This window comes from Doryrhamphus excisus, chromosome 15 (genome assembly GCF_030265055.1).
Source record: "Doryrhamphus excisus isolate RoL2022-K1 chromosome 15, RoL_Dexc_1.0, whole genome shotgun sequence".
NCBI lineage: Eukaryota > Metazoa > Chordata > Actinopteri > Syngnathiformes > Syngnathidae > Doryrhamphus > Doryrhamphus excisus.
In genome coordinates, this window is record NC_080480.1 from 942754 (window position 1) to 967994 (window position 25241).

Genomic DNA, 25241 nt, shown 5'->3' on the forward strand with positions numbered 1-25241 from the left:
GAAAAGTGCATTTTCAGCAAGTTGAAAAAATTGAAAAAAACGACATACTAACCCCTTACGTTTTTTTTCAAAAATCACAAAATTTAAAACTGGCATTTTATGCCATTTTTGGGTGCTTCTGGGGCCCCTGTTGAGTGTGTGTGAGGTTTCCCATGTTTTTTTGACCAGAAAAGTGCATTTTCAGCAAGTTGAAAAAATTGAAAAAAACGACATACTAACCCCTTACGTTTTTTTCAAAAATCATCACCCCCAAACTTTGGCATTTTATGCCATTTTTGGGTGCTTCTGGGGCCCCTGTTGAGTGTGTGTGTGAGGTTTCCCATGTTTTTTTGACCATAAAAGTGCATTTTCAGCAAGTTGAAAAAATGGAAAAAAACGACATACTAACCCCTTACGTTTTTTTCAAAAATCACAAAATTTAAAACTGGCATTTTATGCCATTTTTGGGCTCTTCTGGGCCCCCTGTTGAGTGTGTGTGAGGTTTCCGCTGTTTTTTTTGACCAGAAAAGTGCATTTTCAGCAAGTTGTGAAAATTGAAAAAACGACATACTAACCCCTTACGTTTTTTTCAAAAATCACAAAATTAAAAACTGGCATTTTATGCCATTTTTGGGCTCTTCTGGGCCCCTTGTTGAGTGTGTGTGAGGTTTCCGCTGTTTTTTTTGACCAGAAAAGTGCATTTTCAGCAAGTTGAAAAAATGGAAAAAAACGACATACTAACCCCTTACGTTTTTTTCAAAAATCATCACCCCCAAACTTTGGCATTTTATGCCATTTTTGGGTGCTTCTGGGGCCCCTGTTGAGTGTGTGTGAGGTTTCCCATGTTTTTTTGACCATAAAAGTGCATTTTCAGCAAGTTGAAAAAATGGAAAAAAACGACATACTAACCCCTTACGTTTTTTTCAAAAATCACAAAATTAAAAACTGGCATTTTATGCCATTTTTGGGCTCTTCTGGGCCCCTTGTTGAGTGTGTGTGAGGTTTCCGCTGTTTTTTTGACCAGAAAAGTGCATTTTCAGCAAGTTGAAAAAATGGAAAAAAACGACATACTAACCCCTTACGTTTTTTTCAAAAATCACAAAATTTAAAACTGGCATTTTATGCCATTTTTGGGCTCTTCTGGGCCCCCTGTTGAGTGTGTGTGAGGTTTCCGCTGTTTTTTTGACCAGAAAAGTGCATTTTCAGCAAGTTGTGAAAATTGAAAAAAACGACATACTAACCCCTTACGTTTTTTTCAAAAATCAACACCCTCAAACTTTGGCATTTTATGCCATTTTTGGGCTCTTCTGAGCCCCCTGTTGAGTGTGCGTGAGGTTTCCGCTGTTTTTTTGACCATAAAAGTGCATTTTCAGCAAGTTGAAAAAATTGAAAAAAACGACATACTAACCCCTTACGTTTTTTTTCAAAAATCATCACCCCCAAACTTTGGCATTTTATGCCATTTTTGGGTGCTTCTGGGGCCCCTGTTGAGTGTGTGTGAGGTTTCCCATGTTTTTTTGACCATAAAAGTGCATTTTCAGCAAGTTGAAAAAATTGAAAAAAACGACATACTAACCCCTTACGTTTTTTTCAAAAATCACAAAATTTAAAACTGGCATTTTATGCCATTTTTGGGTGCTTCTGGGGCCCCTGTTGAGTGTGTGTGAGGTTTCCGCTGTTTTTTTGACCAGAAAAGTGCATTTTCAGCAAGTTGAAAAAATGGAAAAAAACGACATACTAACCCCTTACGTTTTTTTTCAAAAATCATCACCCCCAAACTTTGGCATTTTATGCCATTTTTGGGCTCTTCTGGGCCCCCTGTTGAGTGTGTGTGAGGTTTCCGCTGTTTTTTTGACCAGAAAAGTGCATTAGAAGCAAGTTGAAAAAATTGAAAAAAACGACATACTAACCCCTTACGTTTTTTTCAAAAATCACAAAATTTAAAACTGGCATTTTATGCCATTTTTGGGTGCTTCTGGGGCCCCTGTTGAGTGTGTGTGAGGTTTCCGCTGTTTTTTTGACCAGAAAAGTGCATTTTCAGCAAGTTGAAAAAATGGAAAAAAACGACATACTAACCCCTTACGTTTTTTTCAAAAATCAACACCCTCAAACTTTGGCATTTTATGCCATTTTTGGGCTCTTCTGAGCCCCCTGTTGAGTGTGCGTGAGGTTTCCGCTGTTTTTTTTACCATAAAAGTGCATTTTCAGCAAGTTGAAAAAATGGAAAAAAACGACATACTAACCCCTTACGTTTTTTTCAAAAATCACAAAATTAAAAACTGGCATTTTATGCCATTTTTGGGCTCTTCTGGGCCCCTTGTTGAGTGTGTGTGAGGTTTCCGCTGTTTTTTTGACCAGAAAAGTGCATTTTCAGCAAGTTGAAAAAATGGAAAAAAACGACATACTAACCCCTTACGTTTTTTTCAAAAATCACAAAATTAAAAACTGGCATTTTATGCCATTTTTGGGCTCTTCTGGGCCCCTTGTTGAGTGTGTGTGAGGTTTCCGCTGTTTTTTTGACCAGAAAAGTGCATTTTCAGCAAGTTGAAAAAATGGAAAAAAACGACATACTAACCCCTTACGTTTTTTTCAAAAATCATCACCCCCAAACTTTGGCATTTTATGCCATTTTTGGGTGCTTCTGGGGCCCCTGTTGAGTGTGTGTGAGGTTTCCCATGTTTTTTTGACCATAAAAGTGCATTTTCAGCAAGTTGAAAAAATGGAAAAAAACGACATACTAACCCCTTACGTTTTTTTCAAAAATCACAAAATTTAAAACTGGCATTTTATGCCATTTTTGGGCTCTTCTGGGCCCCCTGTTGAGTGTGTGTGAGGTTTCCGCTGTTTTTTTGACCAGAAAAGTGCATTTTCAGCAAGTTGTGAAAATTGAAAAAACGACATACTAACCCCTTACGTTTTTTTCAAAAATCAACACCCTCAAACTTTGGCATTTTATGCCATTTTTGGGCTCTTCTGAGCCCCCTGTTGAGTGTGCGTGAGGTTTCCGCTGTTTTTTTGACCATAAAAGTGCATTTTCAGCAAGTTGAAAAAATTGAAAAAAACGACATACTAACCCCTTACGTTTTTTTTCAAAAATCATCACCCCCAAACTTTGGCATTTTATGCCATTTTTGGGTGCTTCTGGGGCCCCTGTTGAGTGTGTGTGAGGTTTCCCATGTTTTTTTGACCATAAAAGTGCATTTTCAGCAAGTTGAAAAAATGGAAAAAAACGACATACTAACCCCTTACGTTTTTTTCAAAAATCAACACCCTCAAACTTTGGCATTTTATGCCATTTTTGGGCTCTTCTGAGCCCCCTGTTGAGTGTGCGTGAGGTTTCCGCTGTTTTTTTGACCAGAAAAGTGCATTTTCAGCAAGTTGAAAAAATTGAAAAAAACGACATACTAACCCCTTACGTTTTTTTTCAAAAATCATCACCCCCAAACTTTGGCATTTTATGCCATTTTTGGGCTCTTCTGGGCCCCCTGTTGAGTGTGTGTGAGGTTTCCGCTGTTTTTTTGACCAGAAAAGTGCATTAGAAGCAAGTTGAAAAAATTGAAAAAAACGACATACTAACCCCTTACGTTTTTTTCAAAAATCACCAAATTTAAAACTGGCATTTTATGCCATTTTTGGGTGCTTCTGGGGCCCCTGTTGAGTGTGTGTGAGGTTTCCCATGTTTTTTTGACCATAAAAGTGCATTTTCAGCAAGTTGAAAAAATGGAAAAAAACGACATACTAACCCCTTACGTTTTTTTCAAAAATCACAAAATTTAAAACTGGCATTTTATGCCATTTTTGGGCTCTTCTGGGCCCCCTGTTGAGTGTGTGTGAGGTTTCCGCTGTTTTTTTGACCAGAAAAGTGCATTTTCAGCAAGTTGTGAAAATTGAAAAAACGACATACTAACCCCTTACGTTTTTTTCAAAAATCAACACCCTCAAACTTTGGCATTTTATGCCATTTTTGGGCTCTTCTGAGCCCCCTGTTGAGTGTGCGTGAGGTTTCCGCTGTTTTTTTGACCATAAAAGTGCATTTTCAGCAAGTTGAAAAAATTGAAAAAAACGACATACTAACCCCTTACGTTTTTTTTCAAAAATCATCACCCCCAAACTTTGGCATTTTATGCCATTTTTGGGTGCTTCTGGGGCCCCTGTTGAGTGTGTGTGAGGTTTCCCATGTTTTTTTGACCATAAAAGTGCATTTTCAGCAAGTTGAAAAAATGGAAAAAAACGACATACTAACCCCTTACGTTTTTTTCAAAAATCAACACCCTCAAACTTTGGCATTTTATGCCATTTTTGGGCTCTTCTGAGCCCCCTGTTGAGTGTGCGTGAGGTTTCCGCTGTTTTTTTGACCAGAAAAGTGCATTTTCAGCAAGTTGAAAAAATTGAAAAAAACGACATACTAACCCCTTACGTTTTTTTTCAAAAATCATCACCCCCAAACTTTGGCATTTTATGCCATTTTTGGGCTCTTCTGGGCCCCCTGTTGAGTGTGTGTGAGGTTTCCGCTGTTTTTTTGACCAGAAAAGTGCATTAGAAGCAAGTTGAAAAAATTGAAAAAAACGACATACTAACCCCTTACGTTTTTTTCAAAAATCACCAAATTTAAAACTGGCATTTTATGCCATTTTTGGGTGCTTCTGGGGCCCCTGTTGAGTGTGTGTGAGGTTTCCAATGTTTTTTTGACCATAAAAGTGCATTTTCAGCAAGTTGAAAAAATGGAAAAAAACGACATACTAACCCCTTACGTTTTTTTCAAAAATCACAAAATTTAAAACTGGCATTTTATGCCATTTTTGGGCTCTTCTGGGCCCCCTGTTGAGTGTGTGTGAGGTTTCCCATGTTTTTTTGACCAGAAAAGTGCATTTTCAGCAAGTTGTGAAAATTGAAAAAAACGACATACTAACCCCTTACGTTTTTTTCAAAAATCAACACCCTCAAACTTTGGCATTTTATGCCATTTTTGGGCTCTTCTGAGCCCCCTGTTGAGTGTGCGTGAGGTTTCCGCTGTTTTTTTGACCATAAAAGTGCATTTTCAGCAAGTTGAAAAAATTGAAAAAAACGACATACTAACCCCTTACGTTTTTTTTCAAAAATCATCACCACCAAACTTTGGCATTTTATGCCATTTTTGGGTGCTTCTGGGGCCCCTGTTGAGTGTGTGTGAGGTTTCCCATGTTTTTTTGACCATAAAAGTGCATTTTCAGGAAGTTGAAAAAATGGAAAAAAACGACATACTAACCCCTTACGTTTTTTTCAAAAATCACAAAATTTAAAACTGGCATTTTATGCCATTTTTGGGCTCTTCTGGGCCCCCTGTTGAGTGTGTGTGAGGTTTCCGCTGTTTTTTTGACCAGAAAAGTGCATTTTCAGCAAGTTGAAAAAATTGAAAAAAAACGACATACTAACCCCTTACGTTTTTTTCAAAAATCACAAAATTTAAAACTGGCATTTTATGCCATTTTTGGGCTCTTCTGGGCCCCTTGTTGAGTGTGTGTGAGGTTTCAGCTGTTTTTTTGACCAGAAAAGTGCATTTTCAGCAAGTTGTGAAAATTGAAAAAAACGCCATACTAACCCCTTACGTTTTTTTCAAAAATCAACACCCTCAAACTTTGGCATTTTATGCCATTTTGGGGCTCTTCTGAGCCCCCTGTTGAGTGTGTGTGAGGTTTCCGCTGTTTTTTTGACCATAAAAGTGCATTTTCAGCAAGTTGAAAAAATTAAAAAAAACGACATACTAACCCCTTACGTTTTTTTCAAAAATCACCAAATTTAAAACTGGCATTTTATGCCATTTTTGGGTGCTTCTGGGGCCCCTGTTGAGTGTGTGTGAGGTTTCCCATGTTTTTTTGACCATAAAAGTGCATTTTCAGGAAGTTGAAAAAATTGAAAAAAAACGACATACTAACCCCTTACGTTTTTTTCAAAAATCACAAAATTTAAAACTGGCATTTTATGCCATTTTTGGGTGCTTCTGGGCCCCCTGTTGAGTGTGTGTGAGGTTTCCCATGTTTTTTTGACCAGAAAAGTGCATTAGCACCAAGTTGAAAAAATTGAAAAAAACGACATACTAACCCCTTACGTTTTTTTAAAAAATCAACACCCTCAAACTTTGGCATTTTATGCCATTTTTGGGCTCTTCTGGGCCACCTGTTGAGTGTGTGTGAGGTTTCCGGTGTTTTTTTTACCAGAAAAGTGCATTAGCACCAAGTTGAAAAAATTGAAAAAAACGACATACTAACCCCTTACGTTTTTTTCAAAAATCACAAAATTTAAAACTGGCATTTTATGCCATTTTTGGGCTCTTCTGGGCCCCTTGTTGAGTGTGTGTGAGGTTTCCGCTGTTTTTTTGACCAGAAAAGTGCATTTTCAGCAAGTTGAAAAAATGAAAAAAAAACGACATACTAACCCCTTACATTTTTTTCAAAAATCACAAATTTTAAAACTGGCATTTTATGCCATTTTTGGGCTCTTCTGGGCCCCTTGTTGAGTGTGTGTGAGGTTTCAGCTGTTTTTTTGACCAGAAAAGTGCATTTTCAGCAAGTTGAAAAAATGGAAAAAAACGACATACTAACCCCTTACGTTTTTTTCAAAAATCACCAAATTTAAAACTGGCATTTTATGCCATTTTTGGGCTCTTCTGGGCCCCTTGTTGAGTGTGTGTGAGGTTTCCGCTGTTAGTTTGACCAGAAAAGTGCATTTTCAGCAAGTTGAAAAAATTGAAAAAAAACGACATACTAACCCCTTACGTTTTTTTCAAAAATCACCAAATTCAAACATTGATTATTGCCTTTATTAAATATAAAATGGCATCTTTTTTATTCTTTGTTCCTTCCAGGAGATCTGGAGAGCTTCAAGAAGAACCCTTTTGTGCTGAAGGAGGGTGTGGAGTACAGAATCAAGATCAGCTTCAAGGTGAGTCCTTGTCACGCGTTCCCCGGGTTCCCCTGACGTCGTTGCGTCTTTGGCAGGTCAACAGGGAGATCGTGTCGGGATTGAAGTACACCCAGCAATCGTTCAGGAAAGGCGTGAAGGGTAAGACCGTCCTACGGATGCTAGCATCTTCAACTTTAGCCCATCCTGACCTGTCGCGTCTCGTGTCCAGTTGACAAGTCGGACTACATGGTGGGCAGCTACGGGCCCAGACCCAACGAGGAGTACGAGTACACCACCACTGCCGAGGAGGCGCCCAAAGGCATGCTGGCTCGCGGGACCTACAACATCAAGTCCAAGTTCACCGACGACGACAAACACGACCATCTGTCCTGGGAGTGGAGCCTCACCATCAAGAAGGACTGGAAAGACTGACCTTCCCTCGTCGACGCCGCCGCCGCCGCCGCCATTTCCTCCGCTTTCTTTCCTCCTCGGTCATTCCATTTTTTTTAAATCTATTTCTGACCATCCTTTTCCGTCCAAGGACGCCCCCGCACTTCCACGTTCCTGTTTTCTTGAAAGTATTAAATCCTGGAAGTAGAATAAGATACACAATGGAAATGTGTCGTGGTAATTTAGTTCGGTAAGATTAGCCCAAAATGTTTCTCCGCTTTTTGTCCCTTTTCCTACGCTAACGTTTTTCTCATCACCGCGTCTGCCTTGGAGTACCGTACAGTACAGTACAGTACAGCCGTCCCTCACGCGTCCAATTCCGCAGCGTCGCCAACTAAAATATTCATACGGTTAACACAGCTAACTATTAGCATTCAGCTAATGTTCCACCTCAGCATAAAAATGATTCCATGAAGTAAAACTCCAGGCATGTACAAGACCCAAATACTACGTAGTAATGTACAGTGGTCACTAGGTGTCAGTAATGTTACTTCCCGTGGGATGATACCGGAAGAAAAGCAGCTTTCCCGATGCTAACGAGTCTTATTTCCATTTCTCCTAGGAAGTGTAAAAGGTGCCACTTGCTGTACGTCTTTCTGTGCTCGCGCGTCTAAATCCTCCGAGCAGACGACTCGGAATGCTGGCCACCTTTCCCAAATCATTCCCAAGTCTGCATGCAGGATGTTTTTGGCAGCTGCCACGTGGCCTTCCTCATCGGGTCTGGGCACCTTTTAAATCCTGGCCTCTCTGACGGTGCCTCCGGTTTGTAAACACCCCCGAAGTACGGAACGTGTTTTCTTACCGCGACCGCTTTATTCCCATGTTTTTGTACGCGCGTCGGGGTCATGAACGCATCGTTTGCTCCGTGCTCCTCTCTTGGTATTAAAGTGTTGAAGTTGGGCTTCAACGCGTCTTCATTCATTCCAGGAAACGTTCTCAATGCATTTCTTTTAATGTACACAAAAGCCACAGTACGATGCTTCTTCCTGTAAGACATGCTGGAGGGGAAAATGAGCGTCGGCGCTGTACAGTTTGGCAATTCATAAGGGGCGGGGCCTGATTAAGAAATAAACACCTCGCACGGAGGAGGATTAAAAGATTATTTCAATCCACCTGCCGTTCCCGGGAATGTTCAATATGTGACGCAATCAACGCTCACTTGTGGCCTTTTCTGCTCTTGCTGGAGTTCACGTCACTCTTGGTCTTCTGCAAGCGGGAGAAGATCTCCTTGAAGAGCGCTTTGTACTCGGGGGTGTTCTGGCTCAGCCGTCGGTCCACCTGCTCCACGTGCCTGCTGATGCCCTCCATGGCTTCTGGCGTGGAGGGGGCGTGAGGAGGCGTCTGCGGGGCCCGGACCTCCTCCGCCGCGGACGCCCCAGCGGACGCCATGCTGTACTCCTTCATGGAGGGATCCCTGGACACGGGTCTGGAGGTCTGGACCTCGGCGTGGCACAGGCTCTCTTCGTGACGGCGGCACTTTCCCAGGAGCTCCTCGTACTTCTCCAGCAGGGCGTGGTACTGCTCGTCCACCTCGCTCAGGATGGACATGCCTCGTTTGTGGCCCGTCTGCCGCCGCCCTGGGGGGTCGCGGGTCTTGATGGCGTTGAGGGCCGTGTCGCTGCAGCTTTTCCTCACCGGTCCCCCCGCATCGCTTCCTTCGGCGCCGCCGTTGTCCAGCGCCGCGCCTTCATCGGGCGTGTCCGTCTCCGGGCCGTTGCCGAGCAGCGTATCCATGCCCTCCTCCGCCAGACACGCCCTGGACTTCCTCAGCTGCTGCATCTCCTGGAGCTCCGCCTCCAGCTCCTGAACCCGAAGCTGGCAGCCCTCGGCGCCGAGGAGACGCTGCTCCAGGCGTAAAAACTCCTGCAGGACGGCGGCGCACTCCCGCTCGGCACACTCCCGTTTGGAGCGCTCGGCCGACATGGCGGCACGCAGCGACGTCACGATGTCTCTCAGGCGGTCGTTCTCCTCCTCCGCCGGCTGCCTCTCGGCGAGGTCCACGCTGCCCGGGTTGGCCAGCAGGAACCCGTCCTCGTATCTGGGAAAAGGCAGCAGGTCTGAACGTTACAACGAAATCCAACACAAGCCATGAAAAAAGACTTTTAGTTGGGAGCCGAGAAGAGCACGCTTTCATCTTAATCTCAACGTGTCCAATAAGACCAGAAAATGGTCACTTTTTTGAGGAAGACCATCGAGATTATGGTGACCAAATGTCCTCTTTTTACACCCTGTCCTGGTTTTACGGGTTTTTCCCCAACAGGAACCCGTCCTCGTATCTGGGAAAAGGCAGCAGGTCTGAACGTTACAACGAAATCCAACACAAGCTATGAAAAAAGACCATCGGCTTTTAGTTGGGAGCCGAGAAGAGCACGCTTTCATCTTAATCTCAAAGTGTCCAATAAGACCAGAAAATGGTCACTTTTTTGAAGAAGACCATCGAGATTATGGTGACCAAATGTCCTCTTTTTACACCCTGTCCTGGTTTTACGGGTTTTTCCTAAGAAAGTCCAAGTCTTCATTGGGCCATGAACCTGAGCAGCATCAGGGTTCGGGTTAGCGTCACATGACGTAACCCCCAAGAGGCCGCTGTGTTGATTAGCGTTACCTAAAGTCATCAGAAAGGCAAAGAAAAAGCAAAACGTGTGCGACAAAGTAGAATAGCAGCGTGACCTTGGGGCCGTGCAGAGTTCTTTAAGGCACGGGAACGAGTGGACCGTCTTGCGGCGTTCCTTCTTCTCCCGGAGGACCCTCAGCTCCTCCAGAGTTCTTAACTCCTCCACTCGTGCCGTCAGAGAGTCCACCTGGTTCTGCAAGGTCTCCATGGTGCCCGTCAACCTGCACGCACACACGTACACACACACGTACACACACACACGTCATGGTGATCTGTAATCACAGCTTATTGTTAGCGACCCAAGGAGCGGCTTTACGAGGACAAAGGCTTCCTTCTCCGCTCGCTCGGAGCTTTACTCGTATCCTGGTCGTGACCAAGTCGCATGAAAGCGCTCAGATTATCGATAATCGGAAAAAAACATCAATTAGCATCTTTAGCTGAACAAGCTAACCTAGCATGATGCTGCTATTCAAACGTGATGGTGCATGCCATACAGCCAAAGCTCGCTTCTGGTGTCCAGTTTTTGGACACCATCTTGGTTATCGTTCGCCCAAGCGTCCCATACGTTGGTGATGGGCGTCTCCGTGCTTTGGGTGTTACTTTCGGACATTTTGGACCAAAAACCGAGGGTTCATCGTACACTGGATGAGTGCAAGGTTGCTAAATAAATTGTGTAAAGCTACCACCTAGCAACAGCGCTTAGCAACCAGGGCATGACGCCAGAGGCCTACCTGTCGATCTTCTGATGCGAGGCCTTGCTCTCCAGCACCAGCTTCTCGTTGGTGATCTCCAGCTCCCTGGCAGTCACGTCCAGCTGCTCGTACACCTTAGCATGCTGCTCGTTCATCTCCCGTAACATCTCCAGCTGCTTGGACAGGTACTGCCCAAAGACGTCAGGAGGTCAGCAAGAGGTCACCTCGTTAAGTCCCAGGAGATTTTCGGGTTTTAGTGTACCTCGATCTCGTGCACTTGCTCCTCGTTGTTGATGTACATCTGCTGAAGGGAATCCTCCAGCTCCTTGTTGCGCTCCAGGAGAGTTTTTCCCAGCTCGGCTGCCAAGTGTAAGTCTGACGGGACAAACGTAAACACTGAGAAACGGTTCCATCCAGGAGATCAACTACAGGAACGCTGCTTCATCCTGGGTGTAGGATAGTGACGTAATAGCGATGACGTCATCCTCTGCCACTAGAGGGCGCAAGTCCTATTCTAGCAGCTAGCTCATGCCCCTGTTTATAATATTTATGAATAAGTCAATTATATATTTAAAGACAAAAAAAAAGTATAGAAATGAATAAAGTGAGATGACATAACGTGATGGACACATCTCCACAGGAGGAGGACCAGGCTGGCCGAGGTGCTGAGGAGCTTGTGAGAAAGCAGGCCTCCACTGAGCTCCGTTCCTCGGGGCCGTCACGTGCTGTGTTATGTCATTTCACACCGAAGCAGGAGCACGTATTTCCTATTTCTGCACGGCGCCATGACGTTTCCTGTCCAGCTGCGTCATCTCGCACGCGACGGATGAAAATGACCTCATCATCACCAGATAGCTGAGAAGGTTACATAACGGCAAATTGGTGCACGAGGACAGCGTGAGCTGATGAAAGTTGGCGTTGGCGTGGAGCGGCAAAACGCTGAGGAGGTCTGGTCTGGTCTGGGTTGGTCTGGTCTGGGGATCCCTAATCAGATCAAGCCGGGATGGCTTAAGGAGTTTTAGACTTGAGATGAGATGCAGCGTAAATATCAGCTCCCAACTACAAACGAGAGCATTTGGAGCCTAACTGACACGAATATTGTTGGCTTTTGTGAGAGCTCAAATATCTAAACAACGTTTATGTTAGAAGACGACATGACTGTAAAGTTTATACAGGAGTACTTCTTAGGTTGACCACGTGGACCTGGAGTACTTACTAACTTATTGTAGTAGTAGTGTATCAACATAAAAATACATCAAGGATGTACACGCCTTACATGTCCCAACAATGGGTCACCCGTAGCAACGGTAGAGTTGTGTTTACTTATAAAAAGGCTTGGTTGAACCCATCAGGCCGAGCTTCGTTCTCAGATGTTCTTCTAGATACATTTGCTGATATTCTTTTGTCGCGGTTGCAGTATAACTAAAGTAAATCAGATCAGATGTGGACACTGTGGATGTTGCATTCACTGGTCCTCATCCTAAATGCCAGATAAAGATGAAGATACTTTGAGTGTGAGGGTAGCTTTCAGGGAACATCAACACTCGGACAAGAGATGGATTGTACTGAAATGGAGGACAGTGGGGCTATTTTTGGAATGACTTGCACTGGCAAGATGGGAATAATAGGCAGGGAGCTCCATGCCGAATAGGAAGCCAGCACATACACCACCCGACCCACAATGGCATCGCCAAACCAGACCAGACCAAAGAAGAAGAAGCCTCACCTTGCTCCAGGTCACGCTGGTCGTACCAGGGCTCCTCTTCCTCCGTGACGAAGTCCTCCATCCTGCCCGCACGGAGCATCGAGGCCGCCTAACTTCTCCCACCGGCGGTGTGATGGGCTAATTCGCCCGAGGCTCCCCCGGAAGTGACAAGACACAAAACGTGGCGACGCTATACCCTCGCCGAGGGTGTAATTCTAAAACAAACAACCTGTGGGGAAATAAATTGTATTGGAACCATCAGCTGCTGTGAGGGTGGAAGGCGTCGTGGTCGTGGAGTGGACGTGGGGAGGGTCTTGCCTTGGTGCCACCAGGCTTTGATGAGCATCATGCACGTCCGCTCTGCTCGGTGCTTTTGAGGCGTTCAGGGAAGCTCGGGAAATCACGGGACAAGTCTCCCGATCTACGAAGCCAAAGCAGTTTGAGATATAGGAAGGAAAATATGATCAGTATTTCAAAATATTATACATAGGACAATTTCTGTGATTGTAGTATACTTACTTCTTTTGTACTCCTTGACGTGTGTTGCATCCTATGTTCCAAAAAAACAACATTCTGCCATTTTGCGTAATTACTGTGGTGCGTTAATGAAAACTCCAAATATACGGCAAAATTAACAAAAACATTTAAAAAATTTTAAACATCCATTTTCAACGAATAGTCAAATTACTATGTTACATAGTATTGTTACTTATCCAGAATCTGGTTATTTAATTACTAGTTTCAAAGTTAGCAACATTTCATATGTACACATACGTCTCGTTTTGATCGTAATTCTTCACTAATCATGTTATTGAGAAATATTTGGATATTTGATGACTCCATTCCGTGTACCTCAAAATAAATTAAAGCTAAATTGGAATATGACGAGCAGCCCGTGAAGGCAGCACAACTGGAGGTGACGTCACCGCTAGCTAGGCAGCACCACCATCACCCCAAACACAAACACACCGAGGACGTTATTAATCAACACTAATCACATCACACGCCTAACCGGGCTGGGTTTGTTCCGTTTGTGTGCATTCTTTATTCCAAATATTGACGACTTCGGGGGGAAAAAGGTTCCATATTTGGCTTTCATCCACAGGCCTTTTATGCCTCTAACACAAAATACTACCAAAGTATCAAATGAATTGTATCTGTGTTGAAGTCAGTCAAAGTGAAATATAGCAGCAATAAAAAGACACTATTAGAACACTAAATATAAACAATACAATATGAAAAACGTTATTCACGTTACTGCGTCTTTCATATTTACTGCGTTCATCAAGTGCAAACTTAAACTGATCACTGAGTTGGATGGGAAAGCTAAAAGCAAAACTACATTGTAGAGTTTTAGGGCGTACTCACACCAGGCCGACCGTGCTTGAGCCCACTTTACACCCACAGCCAGCACGTCAACTTCAGCATCGTTCTCAATGATAACCAGCACATTTGCTACTAGAAATGAAATACAGACTCCAAATAATCCAAAAGTCCAATCCCACGCCAACGCTTGCACGACAGAAACGGTGAGAATGACAGGAAGTCAGAGATGCGGCGCCCTGGTCCAGCTCGGTGTCAACGTCCTAATGTGAGTGCGCCCGTATTGCTAGCGTACGCCAGGCTGCATCAGCGAGCGCGTGTGCTGAAACCTGAGCTCACAGGAATAAGATAGGCACTAATAAAGAGGAAGCCCTAAAATATTCATTTCCTCTCCCATCATTCCTGATTGGGTGCGGTTTTACAGTAACCCGGTCTTTTAAGGTGCTTCCAGTCGGCCTCCCTCTCGCAGCGTTTCACCTTCTGGAAGAACTGCTTAATCAGCGTCTTGGCCTCCGCTTTGACTGCGGGCGAGCAGAAACAAGCGTGAGGAATCGAATGTGTGCACAAGTTGGGTGGTACCCGTTTTACCTTGACCCTTTCCCAGGCTCCCTCCCTCGGTGAGAAGGTGAGACAAAAAGCGAGCGAAGGACTTGAACAGGTCCTGCAAACACAAGAGTGGGAAAGTCCATATGGAATTCCAGCATCAAGAGACGCCGCTATGCTCGTACCTTGTTAGCAAATTTCCCCCGAGTGTAAAACGGATCCAGATAGCGGACCACCACGTCAGCGGCCTCTTTCAGCGTCACGGTCGGCGTCGGATCCTGCAATACTCTCTGCTGCACGGTGGGGTCAAAGGTTACTTTCCGGCGACTCTCCTCTCGCCCATACGGACGGCCTCGCTTCGCCGGAGGAGGCTGCTCTTTTTTGCCTTCCGAAACGCCCGCCTGCTCGGACAGCGGTCCTGGTTAGTCACCGAACGCTACACGCTTCCTCAATCAGAGATGTACCTCTTGTGTCGCAGATGCAGCGTGGTCTTCCTCGGTTGTTTCCTGTCTGCAAGGTAAACAAAATCAGCTGGGATTAGTACGAGAGCAGAGCCTAGACCTCCCTCAAGGCTTTTATCACCTGCAAAATCAAGCCAAGTGTTCACTTCCATAACAGGAATATACCCAGCATGCCTTGCGGGTTATAATTTCAATAAAATACTATTGTTTTGCAAGTGGAAATAAAGGATATGCCCTTATTTACCAAGCTCTTCAAGAGAAGACGTTTTTCCGAGGCGTTTTTGGATGCCGGATTGCCTGTCCAAAGCTAGTGCTAGTACCACAAAACTATGGTGCATTCGAGACCCATTGCATAAAATGCTAAATCTCAACCCTCGCAAGAAAACTTGATCAGTGAAGCATAATGAAAAGCGTGCTATTGTATGCTATTACCTGTATTATCACATATCTAAATGACTACCAGCTTATGGCTTATGAATTTATATTTCCATTAAAAACACAGGTCAAAAATGGTATGTTTCAGAAGATGGTGCATTATGTGTCTTACTCTGTGATGGACTGCAGATTATTCACTTCTGAAGTCTCTTCAACCGCGTCATCATCACCGCCATCATCGATCACAATGACTTCTGGTTTGGTTTCTGCTTGCTTCCCATCCAGGGTGACTGGCTCCACAGCGCCATCTTCAGGCTCCTGGTTTATCTCCTCCTCTTTCTCCGGACTCATGGCAGCAGTTTGGTTGTCCGGCTCCATCGTGGCTTGAGTCTTCTCAAAATATTGTGAGATGCTGCGGGAGCTTTTTGCCGCTTCTGCCAGCTTTTGCTGCTTCTTGCTGAGAGCTCTGCCTCGCTTCATTGGGCTACTCGAGGCGGAGAGGGAGGATGGTGTTGCTGTGGCTGGGCTGGATGATGTTAGAGGCACGACCTTATCTTTCCATTTTCTTACTAGCTCCTCGCGCACGCCACCTGAGCTTCCACCTGGCGTCCCCTCATCAGACGTGCTGTCCGCCATGCAGGGCTTCAGAAGATCCTTGGCAGCCAGGTGGGGGTTGCACAAGCCGCTGTGGCCTGCCCCAACTCTCTTACGCTTCATCTGGAGGAATAATTAGGTAAGGTAGTATTAGATTATTTTGGTACGACTCGCCTACAAGCCTACAAGCAGGGGTGGGCTTACCGTGGCGCTTGACAGAATAAGAGGATTTTAGTACGGTGACTTACGGAGTAGACCTCGGATGCAGATTTGAACCCTTGCAGGTCCTCAGGCAAGGACGCAGAGGACGCCGCCTCCTCGCTCCCGCTGCAGTTCTTCTCCTCCGTTACTGCGGGCGCTTTCTTCATCTCGGCCGCCTTGGGGGCAAAACAACAGTCCGTCCCGCATCAACACAATCTGGATGAACAACATCAACGATGCCCTGGCAGGCCGAACCTTCTTTAAGATCGCCGCTTTGTACAAGTTGGAAGACTTGCTGCTCTTGAACACCTCGTGTTCGATATCCACAGCTAGGGACAGATGAGAGCTGAGACCAAACAGAATAATTCAGTGCGGGAATGTGAAATAATACTTGATTCACAAACAAATACTGTGTGTGTCTGTGTATTTACCTGAACGGGTCGTCTGCCCCCTGGTGGCCGTATAAGGCCTCCTGCAGGAGGCACAGGCAGTGCTCTCTGGTCTAAAATATAAAGTATAACTCCTTGTAACATTACCAATGTAAAGCAAAATAAATGAGTTATAATAAAAGCAATACATCAAATAAACATATAAGCGTATCAATGCCCGTCCCTTTGTATTTTGTCGCAGTCATCATGACTGTTTCATAACACACACCTCCCAGCCTGGTAATGTGATACAAGAAAGTGAATGTATGTTCATCAGACTGCATATTAAGTCATGTTTACAGTCAACAGCTCCACCGCGTGTCTGTGCTAATTAATAGCGCAGCTATGAGGAATGTGTTTACGTTGTTGAAATTCAGCGCCGTACCTTCACGGTGAGCCTGGGGATCCTCTGACTGTTGGCCTCTCTGAGGGGGCAGTCGTCATCTACACGGCAAGATCAAGCCCACAGCACAGATGAGCCCCCCCAATCATGGATATATCTGCGGTATTTGAATTTTACCTGGAGGAATGAAGTTGTCCGTTTGAGTGGCAGATCCCTAAAGAGAGAACAGAAAGACGAGAATAAATATAATGATAACGTCTGACTCATATATCGACTAGAAATACATAAGAGGTCAATTACAAGGAGTTAGTACTCCATAAGCTCAGAATTCCGTAGACCAGGGGTCAGCAACCCGCGGCTCCAGAGCCGCATGTGGCTCTCCAGCCTCTTTGTTGCGGCTCCCTTTGCAATGCTTGAATATTTTTTAGCACCCGTGTGGTGAAAATGCACGTCTTTGTTATGAGTTTACAAAAATCCAACTTTGTGTGAGACCATGAATGCATCCTGACTGAGTTCTGACTGGTGACTGAATGAGCAGACAGGATGCTATCCAGTTCTCTCTGACAGGTTAACATGAAGGAAAATGAGTAATACTTTGAGTTATTTGAGTTATTAATTATTATTAATGAGTTATTTGACGATTCTAAAAAATAAATTAGAGCTCATTTAAAAACAAAAGTTTATCTCCAGTACTAGCAAGAGTACTCCAACTCGTCTTTTTTTTTCCCTCCAATGTTGTTTTAAACATACAACGTTTTGCGGCTCCAGGCTATTTTTCTTTAGTGGGCAAGTGGGTGAAATGGCTCTTTTCATAGTAAAGGTTGCCGACCCCTGCCGTAGACCATAGGACAGTGTGCGACTGTGATGCTCCCCTGGAGGGTAACATAAAACGGCGTGTGCCTAGAACCTAGCATTGCTGACCTCATTGAACAAACACTGCACAAACTGTAGATTTGATGTGAGGACAATCTACCTTCCTGAGCATCATCTGCTTCTTGAAGAACTCCGAGAACTCTTTTTTCCTCTTGGAGTCATCTTCAAGAAAGCCGTCACCTTCGTCAAACCTGAGGTCCAAAGTCACAATTCAGTCCATGCAAATGCGTCACATTTCCTCCAGCATAAACGTTAGCTTGCCTCTCAAAGCCATATCCATTACTCCCTCCCTCGTAGGCGTTCAGGTTGAAACCAAACGGGCCACTGGACTCTTTGCTCTGAGCTTTGATGGCGGTGTTGAGGGCCGACAACCTCTCCAGCTGGGCTCGCACAACTTTGGGGTTAGAGCAGCAGTCGCAGGCACCCGAGCAGTTTGGTGGCTTGTCACCGAAAAACTTGGAGATGGCGGCATGGCGGCAACTGACAGGATGACAGACAGCATATGAGCGGTAAGAACAATCTCACAATGGCCATAGAGAAACACACAAAATATTAAGCTAGGGGAAACGTTATGGGAGATTCAAGACTAATAATACGCCTTTTCACCTATATCGCAAAGCTGAGACACAGATGTACCGATCTCTAGCATGTCTACAACATATGAAAGTGGCCCCCATCCTGTGGACACCCTGCCCTCCATGCATGCACCGCTCTGGCCACTTTGACAGAAACCTCCGTTTTCAAAGACTGAAACCCACTTTTGCGTGTGGACAAGAGGCCAAAACACGTAAACACATGCATTAATACCATCATTGCCCACTATCCACCACAGGTAGATTGCAGTCCTGTGGGAAACACTGCATTGAAGGATGGCCACATCCAATAAATGGTGACTGCTTGCGATATTAGTCGTGTTAACTACTAAAAGTTTGAACTATGTTCTTGTTTTGTTGGTTCCTTGCAAACCTTCATATGTTTGTACATTTTGCAACTGAAAGATAAGAAATCACAGATAAGAGTATCTCTTGGTAGAAATTGTGTATTATTGTGTAATTGTGCGACCTAGTGAAAGAGTTGGTCAATGATATTTTCATTACCCCAACAAACATATCTCAAACTCAAGCTGAGTTGTACTCTGACTCCAAAGATATAATGGTGAAATGGTGGTACAATTATGTTATTATTTTTGGACAGTATAACTGCTATTCCTTTCTAGCAAGTGTTGACTCTTGTCCTCTGTGTTTCCTACCTAAAACCCTTGCTGTGGGTTTATTTATTTGTTCCAAAAAAGAACAACAACAACAACAACAGGCGTCACACGAGTGTTACATCCTGCGTTACATAACACACACAAAAAAAAGGCAGCGTCTGGAGCCACTTTAACAACATGTGGACTACATTGCAGGAGCAGGGGAGACGTGCCTGTCTGCACCACGAAAAAAGAGAGAGAAATCATTGCACAAAGGAGGTGGGGAAAGACTCGACTGAAAAGTAGAAAACATCTTAGGAAGAAGGCACACTACAGTATTAGAGTAGTACATTCCAACTAAAGCTGCAGACAAGAAGAAAAAAAACACACTGGATTTGTTTTGTGTGTATTTGAAGAAAAGACCTGAAGAATGATGAGCCCTAATCTCAGGTAGCGTCTGAGGACCCCTGGATGACAACTCGCTCCAGCAACAAAAACAAGCCACATTCCTGCAAGGAACTCCTTCAGGGAGGAGGTGCCATGCTGTCAACTTGTCTGTTCACTCCGTCACGGTCTGGACTTTGCCGAGCGTGTGAGAACGCCGACGACTAACACAGGTGAGTGTTTCAGAGCCTGTTTGTGCACACGTGCAGTCAGGGACAAGGAAATAAAGTAGCCAGCCATTCCAATACAATGCTTGGTCTCATATACGGATCTAGGAAAACATTGCACACCTTAAATATCGCAGCTCTATGAAGTGTTTAAGAAGCACACAGGTGCGGCTACTGCTGCGCAACATTAAACCAACACCGCCTAAGTCATTCATTTTACCTTCTGGAGTTAAATAAGTGTTTAAAAACATGACATAATCTCACACATTGCTGATCACCTACAGTAATCCCTCGTTAATCGCGATTAATTCTTGTATTGTACTTCCAGACACCACTGTAATAAGTGATTAAATTAAGAGACCTAAATGCGTTTTTTGCCATTATTGAAGCCCTCCAAAAATGAAATAACACCCCTATAGTCAGCGTTACACACATATTACCCAACATGGCAGACACAGTAAGAGAAAATAAAGCACATAAGTCGGAACATAAACTCACATTTCACATTTGTTGTTGTTTTACTTCCGATCGTGAACGGTACTTCCTGCGGTGGCCAGTGTGGAGTACTACATATCAATACTAAATCTTTGAATGCATCTTCCGAATGCCTTATATTTGTATTTTTGCATACATAGTATATTTCAATGTTTTCACAAATAATATGCTGTATTCAACCACAACACAGCACCGATTTATTCATTAATATATTTCCGAAGCCGTGAAATTTGAGTCCCCAGCAACTATGGCAACCGGGACCAACTCATTCCGATTTGTAGTTTATAAAAAGTCGTAAACACCAACAAAGAAGTCGTGGTTTATCAAAGTAGAAGTAGTACTTCCAAGCTGGCAGTGGAAGCAGTGACTGTGTTTATATTTTATTGTTAGTCTAAAATGAAGTGGATTATCTTAATAATTATTTGGGAGTAAATGCAAGTAATTGCTAAACCACTTGCTATTACACATATTCACCAGAAGAGTGTGCTAATCACGAACCTCACCGAGCCATAGAATAAACGTAACATAATCTCTATTCTCTACTCAATTGTGCCCATTTTAAAATGTTTTAATGAAGGTATTTCGTTCACTTTAAGCGTTTTTCCAACAGCATTTCGCATGCAAATTATACGCAAATTAGACGATGACGTCATCAAGCGACTTCCGGGCCCGCCAATAGTTAATTGTCTTACTGAAAGTTGGCAACGGTGGTCTCGGCGACCACCATCTCCACATTCATGGTGTAGATATAACATAATGCCCCGTCTTTGATGCGCTACGTCGTTCCTCTAAGCAGCAGGAATCACGGAAACCCATCAATAAATGACGTCTGTTTCGTGCCGATGTAGCCGATGTCAGAAGTCCGCTGATGTAAATAAAGCACAGGAGCTCCGGCTGAGGGATGCCAGGTTATTCGGTTTCTTCGCTTCTCTTTTGACCAAAGTCCACCGACCTCCCATCCACCCACTTGAAAATAAAGATATATCCTGTTTACTTGTGCTAATTCAAATACGGGTGTCGTTAAACGTAGCTTACACGAACATTCCCGATGAAAACTATACGGTAGTTCCATGTTCGTAGACAAACTTCTCCATAGTTGTTTGATATTCTGCACCCAGGTAAGTGCTTCTTAAACGTCTTGTATTTTCCCAACAAACTAATTGACAGCACTGTTTAGTCAGATACTTGTTATATAGGCTGTTATGTTAAATATATACACAATCAATAGACACATTTTAGATATCTGGTTTGGATTTGGGTTGTGTTGATGGACCATATGGACAGTAACAGCTTTAGGCTGCTGTCGGAAAACAGAATTAAATGTTATTAATTAATAATAACATTTGTAATTAAATTAATTAAATTTGTAATTAAATCAAATACAGTAAGAAAAACACTGAATACAATAAGGAAATTAAATGAACGAACTGTCGCTTTCATAGGAGCAGATCCTTTAACATGCTCAAGGATACTATAGCGAACTGACAGTTATGTGTAGTGTTTTACCAGCGTTGTGATTTCTGACTGTGTGATCTGTTTATCCACCACCGATTTGTCATCCTTAGACAGTACAATACCATCTTTATCGTCTTTACGGACCTAATGGGAGGGACCTTACGAGAGGGCGTAAACCGAGGACCACCTGTATAAACTAAACAGTATGTGACTGTATATATAATATATATCTTAAAAAAGCCACATGAACAGGTCGGTCAAGTCAGGAGAGCTCTTGCCTTAATATCGTGAAGGAAAGTAAACAAAGTGGATTCAGGCGGTTGTCATTGTTGCCTCATCAGGATGGACCCCAAAGAACAAGCAGTGAGCCTCCTGGACAAGATTTGGGCCAAGCTGCTGGCTCTGCCAAACGCCACCCCCATCGAGCTGGGAGCTTTCATCATCCTCTTAATATTCATGTGTGAGTCCCCGCTCTGGGCCATGACAAAGAATCTGCATTCTAATCACGGTGACTGTTGATTTGCTCTCCTTCAGTGGTGGTCGTCATCACAATGCTGGTGATCTGTGCCAGCTTCTGCTGCTGCCGCCGGAGCAGCTGCGGCAGCCGCAGAGCCAAGAGGAGGAAGCGGACATTTACAAGCATCTAATCTACATGCCAAAACTTAAAACAGGTTTTGGCCAAGGCTGCCAGCTTGCACAATGACAGCGTGTGCCAGGACTGGGACTACCGCTCACGAAACTGGGACGGGTGTGTCCACCCTCCCAAAAACACAGCAACTCTCACTAACAAAGATGTCCTGACTTCTAAACACATCGGCTGAAGCTGCCAGACTTTCAGGAATATCGGCATTCCTTGGATTGCCCACGTACACACTGGCAGGAGGACGACACACACCAACCATATTTTAACGTACAGATACGTGTAACCAAAAAAATTTTTATATTGCAGGTCATCCAGGTATTACTTGATGAACCAAGTTCTGCTAGACATGCAACATGGTTATTTTGCATTTTAATGTTCTTTTTTTTTTTTTTTTGTTCTTGTAATTAAAAATATTAAGACTTGTTTCCCCAACTAACTTTGTTCTGTTTGTACCCTGCCATATGGCTTTGGAAAAGGCTTTTTTTTTCTTTAATATTTCAACTCTATGCTCCTAAAATTACATTATTTTTCCTTGTTTTCTCATTACAATACAGTTTTTTTTCTCTTTCTATTTGGACTTTTTTTTAGTTCATTTTCCAACTATTTCAACTTTTTTTCTTGTAAATTTCCTCCAATTAATGACTTTATTCCAATAATATTTTCACTTTAGTCTTGTAAGAACTTTATAACCTATTCCGCCTATTGTTTTTTTTCCCTTTGGCATTTTAACTACTATGATTGTTATTTTTCTCATATTATTGTGACATTATTCTTGAAAAGTCATTATTTCTCTCTGAATATTTTGACTTTATTCTTGTTTTCTAAAAATGTCTTAATAAAAAACAGCCACAGACCTCAAATGGCCCCCGGGCTGCACTCTGGATACCCCTGATGTAAACAGGTGAGTAATAACTATTTCCCAAAGACAATGGCGTGACTATGTGATGATTGTATTTGTCATACTATCTTGAGGGCAATAAATAACATTTTATGTGTTTGTGGTCTTTACTTACCTTTCCTGCTCGCAAAATGACACCATGGCGCCAAGGTCCGTGATGGCTGCTTTGTCTGATTCTTTTACAGAGTTGCGTTTTTCCTGCAAGCAAAAGACAATCAAATCTTTGAACTGATGCAGAGCCTTCAGATGCTGCTTTACTGACCTGTTTACGTGCAACCTCCTTGTGGATGAGGAATTTAATTTGCTCCATATCTTTCCGGGAGTAGTAAATGCGACACAAGGATGGCAGTCCGTCTCGGCCTGCTCGGCCGGACTCCTGGTAGTAGCTGGCCATGGACTTTGCAAGGTTCCAATGAGCGACAAACCTGTGGGATCGATGGAACCGACGATAAAGCAACAGCTTGACCGGCAAAAACAACCAACACACCTTACCTTACATTGGCCTTGTCTACACCCATCCCAAAGCTGATGGTAGCCACAATAACTATCACTTTGCCCTGCATCCAGTCGTTCTGGGCCTCTGTGCGATCTTCTGTCTTTAGACCTGCACACCAAACGCAATGAACACAGTGATTCCAATACAAGCCACTATGGAAGAGGACTTACCAGCGTGATATGGCTTTGCTAAGACGCCAAGTTTGGTAAGCTGGTAGGCTACGGTTTCACAGCCCTCCCTGGTCCGACAGTACACAATCCCACAGCCCTGTTCAAAGACATCACATGCGTTAAGGAAGTCAGGGTTCTTCAGGACCAAATACTGTATGCTGGAGAGTGGGAGTCCGCCATCATAGAGCGGGGGTACGACTATTACGAGAAATAATAGACAACAATTACATTAAACATGGAAATTCAGCAACTTTTTTTAAAATCAAGTTAACTTTTTTTTTTTAAGTGTGGCAAGGCATGCTGGGAAGCCAAAAGAGAAGAGAAGCCTCTGTTCTGAAGAAAATATAAAGGCTTATGAATCAAATCGGGAGGATTGAAGAGGATTTCAGTCGTGCTTGTTTTAAATACCTGATTGAAAAACACATTGTTATGTTTTTAGAACGTTCTACCACATAGTACCAATAAAGGCCTTTCCCGTAATACCACCAAAGAAAGTGCAGTGTTGTAACGCATGTAACATGTAAGTACAGAATGGTTAAAAGATATTATATTAATATTATTTAATACCAACCTGTCCATTGGAGCCGCTGCCAAGAGCCAGTGCCTTCCGTATGAAGGCATGGAGATGAATGTAAGGGTTGGGAAGAATCTCGCTGAAGATGACATCATAGTGCAAATTTGAGCGGAAAACCGGCGTCGTGAAAGACAGCGGCAGACGCAGCTTCAGCGACTGAATAATATCCTCTTGAACATTTTTGGGCGCTGTCGCCGTGAGCGCTATGCAGGAAACCCCCGGAATGCGAGAACGCAGATCACCCAGTTTGAGATAATCGGGTCTGAAGTCGTGACCCCACTGGGAAACACAGTGAGCCTCGTCCACGGCCATGTAGGACAGGAGGCCTCGGGAGCACAAGTCAGTCAGGTAAGGCTGGAATGATGGAGAAGCTACCATCTCTGGAGTGATGTACAGTAGCTTCAGCTTTGGGCTCCTGCTCTGTAAGTCGGCGAGAATCGCACGGCGCTCCCCTACTGCCAGCTTGGAGTTGATGGAGTGAGCAGGGATGTTCAGAGACCTCAAGTGGAACACTTGGTCCTGTGGAAGCAGACACTGTGGTTAGTGACAACATTTACATCAGATTTAATAATAATAATAATAATAATAATAATAATAATAATAATAATAGATGGTACAAAGCAAACTGACCTGAATGAGAGCAATTAGTGGGGAGATGACTAAAGTGATGCCTTCAGCCAGGACAGCAGGCAGCTGATAACACAGAGACTTTCCTGCCCCAGTGGGCATGCATACAAACACATCCTTGTCACCTACAAGACGCCACAACATTAACCCTCCTAGCAACATTAACCCTCCTAGCAACAACACAACCTGCCCGACATATTCAAAAAACAAAAACTAACAGCGAGTATATACTATGAGCGAGCTTTACGTATGCTAATGTCTAGCAGTTAGCAGAGCTCCATTCACAGTAGAAAGTTCGTAAATAATTCTGTTTGACTTACCTCGCACAACCGCTTTGATAACATTTTCCTGCACTTTAGATCTAAAGCCACTGAACCCGAAGTGGGTTTTTAAAGCCTGTTTTAAAGTTGTTGTCGTTGACGGCTCGTCCATTAGCACAACTCGGCGGTGGTGTCGCACGACGATGACGTCACGACGACGCTTAATATTGGGTTTTATTTAAAAAACGTAAAAATATATAGTTAAGACACTAAATAATGACTTATATACATTGTTGAAAGTTGATATGATACGAAACAGCCAAATAATAAAGAATTGTATATGAATGCAATATTACTAAGTGG

General features: G+C 43.7%; 3 protein-coding genes and 1 long non-coding RNA gene across 4 annotated transcripts in view; 2 read left to right on the forward strand and 2 right to left on the reverse strand.

Annotated features, from left to right (window-relative positions):
- arhgdia (Rho GDP dissociation inhibitor (GDI) alpha) overlaps positions 1–8208 on the forward strand; it is a 25102-nt gene extending 16894 nt beyond the window's left edge. Inside the window, exons 4-6 of the mRNA XM_058050109.1 lie at positions 6821–6897; positions 6954–7017; positions 7088–8208. Of these exons, the coding sequence (XP_057906092.1) occupies positions 6821–6897; positions 6954–7017; positions 7088–7290 (344 nt within the window). The 3' untranslated portion in view covers positions 7291–8208. The remainder of the gene's footprint in view (positions 1–6820; positions 6898–6953; positions 7018–7087) is intronic.
- cdr2l (cerebellar degeneration-related protein 2-like) lies at positions 7651–12740 on the reverse strand. Its single transcript, XM_058050057.1, has 6 exons — positions 12638–12740; positions 12341–12548; positions 10877–10989; positions 10654–10802; positions 9979–10143; positions 7651–9346 (listed from the first exon to the last, which is right to left on the reverse strand). Exons 2-6 carry the CDS (start codon positions 12417–12419, stop codon positions 8464–8466), a joined length of 1389 nt encoding a protein of 462 aa, XP_057906040.1. The 5' UTR covers positions 12420–12548; positions 12638–12740; the 3' UTR covers positions 7651–8463.
- A 336-nt stretch (positions 12741–13076) lies between these two features.
- Positions 13077–25069, reverse strand: recql5 (RecQ helicase-like 5). The gene is made up of 19 exons (XM_058050002.1): positions 24939–25069; positions 24622–24743; positions 23989–24510; positions 23418–23514; positions 23244–23355; positions 23014–23176; positions 22867–22949; positions 17722–17940; positions 17561–17651; positions 16765–16801; positions 16630–16688; positions 16248–16318; positions 16072–16162; positions 15864–15992; positions 15194–15738; positions 14650–14695; positions 14371–14586; positions 14231–14303; positions 13077–14163 (listed from the first exon to the last, which is right to left on the reverse strand). The coding sequence occupies exons 1-19, from the start codon at positions 25048–25050 to the stop codon at positions 14039–14041; spliced, it is 2913 nt and encodes a 970-aa protein (XP_057905985.1). The 5' UTR covers positions 25051–25069; the 3' UTR covers positions 13077–14038.
- On the forward strand, positions 18835–22848 carry LOC131103662 (uncharacterized). Its single transcript, XR_009119639.1, has 3 exons — positions 18835–19266; positions 21552–21670; positions 21745–22848. It is a non-coding gene; the product is annotated as an uncharacterized LOC131103662 (long non-coding RNA).
- Positions 25070–25241: the final 172 nt, after the last annotated feature.